Here is a 10,831-nt window from a genome sequence, read left to right as displayed (position 1 = left end):
GGGGGGATATATGTGTATTGAGAGTGTGGGGAGTGAGTTGGAGGGTGGGGTGGGCTGCTTTTAACTATGTAAAGCACTTTGTGCTACATTTTCTTTGTATGAAAAGTGCTTTATAAATAAAGATTGATTGATTGATTGATTGAATGCTTCGCTGTATGAGCTAAATCAATCAGCGCACCTTAAAAAAAGAAAACGATTGATGATTCTTGTCTAAGGAGCTTGGAAAGAAAAGCGTATGGACTTCTTTAAGTTGCTTGAAGACATTTCACCTCTCATCCGAGAAGCTTCTTCAGTTCTAAGAGTCAAATGTGGAGAGTCCCAGATTTAAGCCCTGTGATCAATGATACTCTAAAGAAACTCTGCCCTTTGTGAACATGGAGATAAAAGGAGCGTCATCCTTCAGTTGTTCTCTCCTCTCATTATGAAACTCTTCAGCCTCCTAACAGGTTCTCACATGAGGGGCTCTGTGATTGGCTGAGGCTGACTTTAACTTTAGTCGGAGCTTTAGGGATTAGAGATTTGTAAAAACACATTTTGAATTCATCACTTGGAGCCTTTATGAGGAAACTTAATGAACATGTAGCTGATGCTGAAATGCAATTGTGTGGGTTGCCATGACAACACCAGAAGCCAGCGCCTGAGATCGTTATATTGTTTTGCTTTATTTAGTATTCATGTTTGTGTACACTTACAGTGGAAAAGGATCATCTTTGAGTCCAGTGATACATTTTTTCTTACAAAAGAAAGTTTCTGTGAACATGATTGTGGAGTAGTCACCTCCTCCGGAGTCACAAGAACAACAAGTTGTGAGCGGCAGAGACAAGACTGACTTTTAGGGCTCTTCAACTTTTCTACTGCTGGTTTACAAAGCGTACACGGTAAAATTATGCTTGTTAAATGAATGAATAGTGGCATTGTAAAGCGCTTTGGGTGCCTTGAAAAGCGCTATATAAATCCAATCCATTATTATTATTATTAATAAATTGTTAAGCACTTGTGCACTTTGTTAAAAGACACAAGTGTCTGAAACAGATGTTGTATGTGCCAATGGTATTATTTTACTTGCTTCTAGTTTTCATGGTGCTCCATGATTGTGAGAGGAAATAAAAAAGGAATTGTGGACATCAGTAAGAAGCGTGGATTTTTTTTAAAAATTTTTTTTACCAGAGTTGATACAGAACACCTTGGGCTGTCATCAACAGAAAAACCAGCGAGTTTAACTCCAATGATAAAAACCACACGAGCTGCTCACCAGTCCACACAGCAGCGCCTGGTCAGGATGCAGAAAAGCGGCGAAGTCTTGGAGGAGGTCTGTCCGGTTTCCCAGGATGCAGCGCAGTTTCCTGAACAGCTGCATCACTTCCTGTCCATCTCCCACCTGCTCAAACTCACTCAGCAGAGACACAAACTCCTCCACCTGCTCAGGTACATCATGCAGTGCCTCACGCACCTGTCGACACACAGGAGGAACATCATGAGCCCACATTTTCTAAGGAGAGATGGTGATTACTGTTGCCATAAAAACAAACAAAGTGAAGACCGGCCCCCTCGTACAGACTGTACGAACTTGAACGAGCGCCACGCCACGCCAGTAAAATCAAATGTCACTTCTTTTTTTTTTACGCCATCCAAGCGATTAAAGGAAACACCAACTCCACCACCTATATTTTAGGTATCTTATTCCACAGTTTTTCTAATTTTTCTATGTAACTTTGCACTGTCCACTTTCTGCTGTAACAAAAAAATTTCCTAGGTGTGGGACTAATAAAGGTTATCTTATCTTACTTTTACTGCCCTCCAGTGTCCGTGTGGCGGCACTACAGATTCCACTTACATTGCCCCATCAATCTTTCCCTCTCATTCACCCACAGACGTCGTGCTGCTGTGGTCACTCCTCCTAGCTCCTTCTAACACGCAGAACAACGAAAGCTAGACACAAATCCCGGGAGACGCGATGCGGGAGTCATTAACGATGCTGTTGTTTATGATCCTCAGAGATTACAATGCTAACAATAATCCATGCAAACACGAACCAAAGAGCCCGAAGGGAAGACCGGACACGTTGCACCGTTTATGTGCCGAAGCAAAAGCAGCTGAACATCAATGACGTTCTCATCCAGGTGATGATTCACAGGTGAAACCACAAACATGACCACGAGCATAGTGTGTGGTAAATTGACTGATTCTTATATAGCGCTTTTCTACTCTCCTGGAGTACTCAAAGCGCTCTATACAACACATTCACATTCTGATAGGCACTGACTCTAAACTGAGTGCTTTTCTAACGACATTCACACTCCGACAGATGCATCGGAGAACATCCATATCTTGCACAAGGATATTTGGCATGCAGACTGGAGGAGCCAGCGATCCACCAACGTTCCAATCAGTAGTTGACCTGCTCTACCTCCCACATGGTGGACGGGTGGGTGGAGACCTATCAAGTGATCATTCACTAAAATCTGACCAATCCTGCTGGAGGAGCAGCCACGAACGTTTTCTCATTTATCACAAGAAACGCAGGAAACTGAAAGGAGGTTCGGAGGCGATGATGTCAGCGTCTGGAGAGACCACGTGTGCAAAGATGGGAGCTCAGCAAACAGCGGGACGATTTAACATCCATTGCTCACCCTGCTGAGGTAACTCTGTGCGAACGCCATGTCTTTGCTCTCTCTGTGCGGGTCGTTGTCCAGGATGTTTTCGTCATACAGCAGCAGCAGTTTGGCGCCATCTTTGCTGTGGCGCTCCTGACGGCTCCTCCTGAGGCCACGATGAGGTTGGCTTCGGCCTGCAGAGATGACAGAAAATAAGAAACACGAAGTATTCGGTCACAGATGGCGAGTGTTTTAAACGGTGTTCAGACGCAGACCCACCTCGTCCTCGTCCGGGACATCGCCCCCCTACTCCTCCAGGCGTCCGCTCTCTGGACGGCGTCTCCTCATCTAAACCCACTTTTTTGCTCCGCCCCTCCCCTGAGTCCTCTCCTTTTGGCCCCTCCTCCTCTTCCTCTTCCTCCTCCTGCGACCCAGGAGAGGTGGGAGAGTGCTCCTCCTCTGAGTCGCCATCTGTACAGAGCCGCTGCTCCGCCGCAAGCCACGTCAGCTGCTTCATTGTCTCCTAAAGGTCAAAGGTCAGAGATTATCCAAACCCTCGGCACCTCATCAGCATAACTTTTCTTTTCAGCCGTGCTTTTAATATTTTTAAACAAATCCAAACGCCTCCTCGTGAAAACAGATTTCACTGCCGAGAGTTACCGATATCTAAATCAGTGAATACCAATCATTCACAAACGTCTCCCTGAAGACGTCTGTCCTTCAGTTTGTTTTGGTTTACTTTAAAGACCAAACTGGTCTTCATTAACGTTCATGTTTCTTCAGACTGTGTCCTCTGGATTCAAACCCAGCCAAGGGTTTGGTGAGGTTTTTCTCAGAAACACCGTTCTCAAACCCACTGAGCATCATCCTACTCTTACTTAAACTTGATCATGCTGTTGTAACCAGTGATGGTTATAATGGCGTTACAAGTAACGGTGTTACTAACAGCGTTACTTTTTTCAGTGATGAGTAATCTAACTAATTACTATTCCTATCGCTACAACACCGTTACAGTTACTAACAAGAAAATGCGGCGCAGTCCGTTACTATTTGTCAACAAACAGATGGTTGAAGCTGTGTTCAGCTTACCGCATCTTATATCAGCTGCACGGAAGTAGCTGTAAGTAATGTGGACGCTACAGCTTTAAGCAGCTGCGCGCTCCCACGGACGGTAATCACTTTCTGCCCGACGATCACTTTCTGGCACAACACCTGGAGCTCAGGGGGCAAAACAATCACATGAGTGCTGCTGTTTGACTGAGGAAGAATAAAGGAGTCGTGGTAAGCCAATCACATGACCACTTAAAGACAAAGCAACAAGGTGACATATACCAGTTTATAAACTGTGTTGATAGGTCACGTAAAACCGGAGTCATGATAAACAATATATACGCGTGTTTTTCCCTCAATAGTTTCGTCACGTTTACTGTCTAAGGACAGCGCAGCGAGCGCTCTCTGCTTATGAGCAAAAAAACAAACAAACAAAAAAAAAACAAACAGGGAGTTTTAGGAGTGATGGCGAGAGAGCAGAAAAAGAGAGAGAGCGAGTTTTGAGATGTGAGAGTTTAGCGTGTTTGCAGTGTGTAGTTAATGTGTTGTCTTGTGTAGTTAGTGTGTAGTGTTGTGGATAGTTTTGTGTTGTGTGTCAGAACAATGAGGCGACTGCTGTCTCCAGGTAGAAACAGGAGTGACACACCTGCTGCTGTCAGACCTGCAGGTATCAGGCTGTGATGTTCTCCTTCATAGTGGACAGAAATTATTTTTTTGGAGAGGCACAAATAATTTGTGTGGCATCTTACTGAAGAACAGCTGATTGTTCTCTAAATAGTTTGAAATGGTTATTTAAAAAATCAAGGTAAAAGGTAAATGGCTGCAAATAACTTTGTTTGCAAAACTTGTGCATAGGATTTTAAAATTGGCAATTTATATTTGCATTTAAAGTTATGAAATATGATTCATTAAACATGTTTGTGGTTGTTACAGTGAAAATATCACTTTTTCTACTCTGATTTTATATTTTTTGTCTGATTTTAGATCAATTGTGTTAATACAGTAGTCAAAATGAAAACATAACTGTAAATTCAGAGACGTGAGGTTGTGCTGAAAAGGACGATACCAAACAAAGTAAATAGTTTTTAAAGGTGAAATGTGGAGGGAAAATCAAAAGTAGTTAAAAATGGTCAATTACACCCTGGACCCCAGAGGGTTAAACGTTTTTTAAAGTAACGCAATAGTTACTTTTCAAGTAATAAATTTACTTTTAGAATATTGTAACTCAGTTACTTTTTTGAAGAATTAACTAGTAACTATAACTAATTACTTTTTCAAAGTAACTTGCCCAACACTGGCTGTAACACAAATGTCCATTTTAGGATCAATAAAGTCTCTGTCTATCATTTCAGCAGCTGTTTGTGCTGATGAGCTTCTACTGAAAGGAAAGAAATTTAAAAAAATGTTTTCTATTCAGCTTCAGTTTCTGCCTCAGACACAAAAACATGAGAAAATCTTTAGTCTTTGTTTCCTCAAACCTGAACTTTTCTCTCTGTGTCGGAGTAAAAATACATGATCAGAGACAACTTCTGACCAATGAGGAGGCCGGCAATAAAACCCGTTTCACTTTTATTTAAACATCACCAAATCACAACAACAGCTGCCTCAAGGTGCTTTATATTGTAAGGTAGACCCTACAATAATACATACAGAGAAAACCCAACAATCATATGACCCCCTGTGAGCAAGCACTTTGGCGACGGTTGATCTGATATCCTCGTGTTGGTGTTGTTCCCAGATCATCATACTAAATTTGTTCCAGGATCAACATTGCAAGTGACCAATCAGAATGTTGTGACGTCATACCTTTGCGACTTCGGGAAAATAATAATAATAATAATGGATTGGATTTATATAGCGCTTTTCTAGGCACCCAAAGCGCTTTACAATACCACTATTCATTCACTCTCACATTCACACACTGGTGGAGGCAGCTACAGGTGTAGCCACAGCTGCCCTGGGGCAGACTGACAGAAGCGAGGCTGCCATATCGCGCCATCGGCCCCTCTGGCCAGCACCAGTAGGCAAGTAGGGTAAAGTGTCTTGCCCAAGGACACAACGACCAGGACAGAGAGCCCAGGGATCGAACCGGCGACCTTCCGGTTACAGATGCGATTCCAAACCCCCTGAGCCACGGCCGCCCCACCACACGAAAAACCGGCGTAAAACAAAAAACTGTACTTAAGCTGCGTGAAACCGCCTCTGTCCGCCGATCAACGGACCCTGACCCTAACCCTAACCCTTTAATAAACAGTAAGCAGAATTGATATTGTCCTTGCAACATTGGAATTTCATAAATGCACGAATGGCTTGGCGCGCAAAGGAATAACGTCACAACAATGTGATTGGTCACTTGCAATGTTGAACCTGGAACAACATTTTCATGATGGTCTGGGAACAACACCAGCACGAGGATATCAGATCATCCCTTTGGCGACAGTGGGAAGGAAAAACTCCCTTTTAACAGGAAGAAACCTCCAGCAGAACCAGGCTCAGGGAGGGGCGGGGACATCTGCTGTGATTGGTTGGGGTGAGAGAAGGAAGACAGGATAAAGACATGCTGTGGAAGAGAGACAGAGATTAATAACAAGTACGATTGTAGGGTCTACCTTACGATAATAAGCGCCTTAAGGTGACTGTTGCTGTGATTTAGCGTGAGTAGCGGTTTAATTACTGCCAACATGAAGGCCTGCGGTACGTAGCCATTAATGAGCATAAACAACACCACTAAATCGCAAAAGGTGGAAACTTTTAAGGTAGACTTTCTATCTACCTGTAACTCTGGAACCGACAGAACAGACTCCTCTGATGCTGATGACATCACTTCTTCCTCATCTTCATCCTGTGTGAGGTCATCAAAGTCCTCATCATCATCATCATCTCCATGCCGGTCCTGATCTTCGTCCTTATCCTTCCCTCCACTGTCGTCTCTCGCTCCACTCCTCTCCTCCCTCTGTCTCCCTTCCTCTTCCTCTCCACCCTGCTCATTCTCACCTGCTTCGCCTCCTTCTCCCCCCTCTCCTCCCCGTCCCCACTGCTCCTGCTCCTGACCATTGTTTTCTCCTCCATTCAAACTGACACCAATAACAATTGCCTTTTCCTCCTGTTCCTGTCTCTGCTCCTCCCGCCTCTCCTCTTCTTCCACATCTCCTGTACATGACGTCAGGCTGAGTGTTGATACCAAGACCATGCTCTCCTCTTCCTGCTTTAGCTTTTCCTGCTTAGAAAAGACCTCTTCCTGCTGCCCATTGATTGGCCCGTGGATGTGATGCTCCAAAACATTTTGGGGGGAGGTGGGAGGAGCTGGGGGAGTCCACACCATCTGGAGGAGGAGGCAGCCCGGCTTCAGTGTGTTTGTAGTGCTAGGACTTGTGAGAGAGGGAATGGGCAGTAGAAGTGTCGAGGGGGTGGGGCTCTCCTGTGCAGACACGGTATGTGGTGTATTTTGGCCAATAGGAAGGCAGGACTGCATCACCTTGGCACACACGGGGTGGGCGGGGCCTGGATGAGCAGCAGTCAGTGGGACCGCTCCAGAGATAGAAGCTGGTGCCAATGGTAGGGCTCCTGACACAGCAGTGGGGGCAGAAAATAACGTGACGCCTGAAACAGGTAAAAAGCGCATGTCCACCTGTTTCTCTCCGTGTGGCTCCACCGGCAGATCCTCCTGTGCTTTGGCGAGTGGCAGCAGAGATTCATTATGAGCCAATGCGAAGACGCGCCTGTGGGTGCGGGGGCGGGGGCGGTACCTGTTGATATAATTGGGGTGGAGCCTGAGAGTGCAGCCTGGAGGAAGCCAGGAGGGGTAACGGGCATCTGAGCGGGTCTTCTGGATGCTTGGGCGACTGTTCTGCAGACGAGAATAATGGGATAACAATCTGTGCCTCAGATTATGATGTTTGAGCAATACTCGTATAGCAGCGCATGAAACTACACAAAGTTTCTTTTTGTTATAGTTCTGAGACACAAAATCTGAATCAACAGGTCACGCTTAAAGAAAAACTTTAGATTGGAATTGGCTAGCAGGTTCAAACTGGTCCTTTCAAAAACTAAACCGGCAAATTTTGCTCCCAGCAGATTTGTACCTGGGTCTGAATGGATGTAGACAGAGCCACACAATAAAGGGGAATTCTATTATATTCTATTATAGGTGTGAATCTGGATCACGATCGGGATTTGCTGTTCAAACCTTGAGCCAGTTTGGCATGTTTTCACCATCTCTGTCCACCGGGGGGCGCTGGTCTTCCTGCTGGACTCTGCTGCAGGCGAGTGGCAGCGGCGGGACGACGCCCTTCGTCACAAATGTCTGAAAAGAACCACAAAGTTGGGCCCCGAGTCATTCATTTGAAATGTAACGTTCGCTAATGATGTCACACGGTGCATAGTGAGGTCACTCTGATGTCACCTTGATGACATTGTCAGGTGCTCTTGGGCTGCTCATCTCTCTGACGTGCTTCCTGAAGTTCCATCGACTCTTACAGAGCAGGTATGAACTGATAAGCTCGTCGGACTGAAATGCTCCCTCAAAGTGTTTCAGGCCGAGAACGATGAGACTGCACAGAGGCATGATGGGAAATATGTTTTTACTGAGTTCAATGAAGAACAGAAGCCATAAATTTACACAAAGTGCATGTGAAAAAATAAAATGTAGGAAGTGTGTGTGTTTTACCAATCCTCTCCTGGCGTGTATAATGTTCTCAGGTTCCTGCTGTGGAGGGCGGGGTCTAGGCTACAGACAGGAAGTAGTTCTGGGTATAGGAACACGGGTCGTGTGGCGAACAGCCAGGCGGTGTCGGCAGGCAGCAGAGGGAAGGCAAGACCTAAACAGAACCAGAACAAGAATCTGAACCTGGATCTGTTTGGTGCATCAAACATGGCTGACAGGTAGCTTGCCCTTACTGTTGGTTGCAGGGGTCATCTGGGGGAGCCAGCGTCTGGAGGCTCGAGTGGGAGGAGCAGGTGGAGGCTCGTCCCTCTGCTCCACCTCGTGCAGGAGGTCCAGTGCACCCTGCAGGTTACATGCCCTGAAACAGCTGAAGGCGCAGCCTTGCTCCTGATGATGTGCGAAGTGCTGCAGCTCCTCCTGATAGTGGAGGTGCTCATTAGTGCTGGTTCAGTTTCATCTTATTCACACAGCAACAAGTCGCCTCAAGGCGCTTTAAACTGTAAGGGCTGGGTTTAAAAAAATAATGAATTTCCTGATTCAAATCTATTTTAGTCTGAATAAAGCGATCTCGATTCTTTAAAATCCTGATTCGATTGTTAAATATAAATGTATTTTATCACAAATTCCAGAATCAGCTCAAACAGGACATGAGAGCAGAAACACAGAGCGTGGATCGTCCACAGACGCGCCGTTGGGGCTGAAATACACAGATTCTGCAGGTTTCGTCTCTCTGACCAAAACTGACTGAACCAGCAGCCAAAGAAGCTCAAACTTCACGTTTGAGAAACATCGTCATGGATTCTCTCTGACTTTGGCTGTTTCACTCCCCACACAGCTCTCTCTCCCTCAGTCCACTCAGAGACCAGTTTACCATCAAATCTCTGTTTTCTGCATTATTCTCTGCTTATCACGCTCTGCTACTGTGCTCGGTGCTGTCGTCCTCTGACAGCAAAGCCTCATTTCTGCTGTTTAAACTGAAGACATTTAGACTTCAATGATTGCTCAGCTGTGTCTGTAATCAAACCTCTGACTCTGCTTCACTCCAGCAGCATCAGGTCATGTTCACATGTTGATTCATGGTTTTCTTCAGTTTTTGATCGACTGCAGAATATTTTTAAGGTTCTCTGCTATAAAAAGCCAGGACAGGAACACCTGCTTCAGACACAAAGACGTCTGCTGTGATGGTCACACCTCTGATGAAGTCTCACAGTGTCAGCTTTGTTTTATAGATACAAAATATGGATATGTGCTGATAGATGATCAGAGTTATAATATTTCAGACTGAGTCTGAATCGAATAGAAAATCAGTAGAAATCAGTAACGACACCCAGCCGCAACTGTAAGGTAGACCATACAATAATAGAGAAAAAACCCCAACATATGACCCCCTATGAGCAAGAACTTTGGCGACAGTGGGAAGGAAAAACTCCCCTTTGACAGAAAGAAGCCTCCGGCAGAACCAGGCTCAGATAGGGGCGGGGCCATTTACTGTGACCGATTGGGGGTGAGAGAAGGAAGACAGGATAAAGACATGCCGTGGAATAGAGACAGAGATTAATAACAAGTAATAAGTTCAAGAGCTGAGGAAACGCCCACCAGGTAAGTGCCCACTTGCCCTGTTCAGCTATTGTAGGTATAAATTGAGAAGTGTTTACTGACCAGGTAGCGTTTGGTGATGGAGGCTTCATGATTCAGGGCAGCAATGTGGCGACTCAGCAGGTGAACCTGTGTCAGCAGTTGCACATGCTAGGAGAGAAAGGGTCACATGATATCAGGCAAACACACCTGGAGAATAAGTGGGTGAGACAGGTGACCTTCCATACCTGCTGCAGCTGGTGCTGTAGCTGCAGTTTCTGGGTGTGGTCCAGTTGGAGGGAGGGGCCAATGCGACGCGGCAGCACTAAGACAGAAGCAATGGTATTGTGAGGTTGGGTGGGTGTGTCCTTCAGAGTTGAGGAGAGGTGATTGGTCGTGTCCTGCAAGGCTCTCCGCTGCTGCTGAGCTTCGTACTGCTTTCTGACCGTCTGCCGCCGCTCTGTTAGCATGTTGGCTAACGGTGCCTCAAAGCTACGGGCAGCAAATGGAGACACTGTAAGCGAGCGTGCATCACATATTCTGAAGTCTGATACTTAGCCACCGAGTATTTCACGTGTAAGTAGGTGGAGCATCATAGACAAATTGTTTCCTCTCAGCGTGACTCTTCTTCACAAGATCTGTGTGAAGAAGCAGCAGCAGAGGACACTAGTCTTCCTCCCGACCCAAACAGCCACAGCACTTCTCTGCTGTGCCGTCCCAACGGGAGGCAGCACCGTGCGCCACTCCTGTGTGTGTGTGTGTGTGTGCACAGGTGTTCACCTCACGCCTTGAAGTCTCTTCATACATGTTCAGATCACAGCAACTATGATGAAACCACCTTTACATCATATAATCTTGACATCAATGATACAGAGTCAGAATCAGAAAAACTTTATTTATCCCCAAGGGGCAATTAACATACAACAGAGCAGCATGACTTTGAAGATAA

At 45.7% G+C, this 10,831-nt stretch overlaps 1 protein-coding gene across 1 annotated transcript; it reads right to left on the bottom strand.

The window, feature by feature from the left end:
• Positions 1–1,252: 1,252 nt before the first annotated feature.
• LOC102292691 (GON-4-like protein) lies at positions 1,253–10,374 on the bottom strand (the record flags this gene model as incomplete). The annotated part of the gene is given in 10 exon segments (XM_005952259.2): positions 1,253–1,450; positions 2,631–2,788; positions 2,874–3,117; positions 6,418–7,491; positions 7,831–7,947; positions 8,047–8,194; positions 8,311–8,461; positions 8,541–8,724; positions 9,967–10,053; positions 10,131–10,374. Coding segments are annotated over 10 exon segments (2,605 nt in total), but the record flags the coding sequence as incomplete, so codon positions are not given.
• Positions 10,375–10,831: the final 457 nt, after the last annotated feature.

The sequence above is a fragment of the Haplochromis burtoni genome, unplaced genomic scaffold (assembly GCF_018398535.1).
Source record: "Haplochromis burtoni strain Fernald_Lab_line unplaced genomic scaffold, NCSU_Asbu1 Contig_1447, whole genome shotgun sequence".
Taxonomy (NCBI): domain Eukaryota; kingdom Metazoa; phylum Chordata; class Actinopteri; order Cichliformes; family Cichlidae; genus Haplochromis; species Haplochromis burtoni.
Note: the sequence above shows the minus strand (reverse complement) of the source record. Positions and strands in the feature narration are given on the sequence as shown.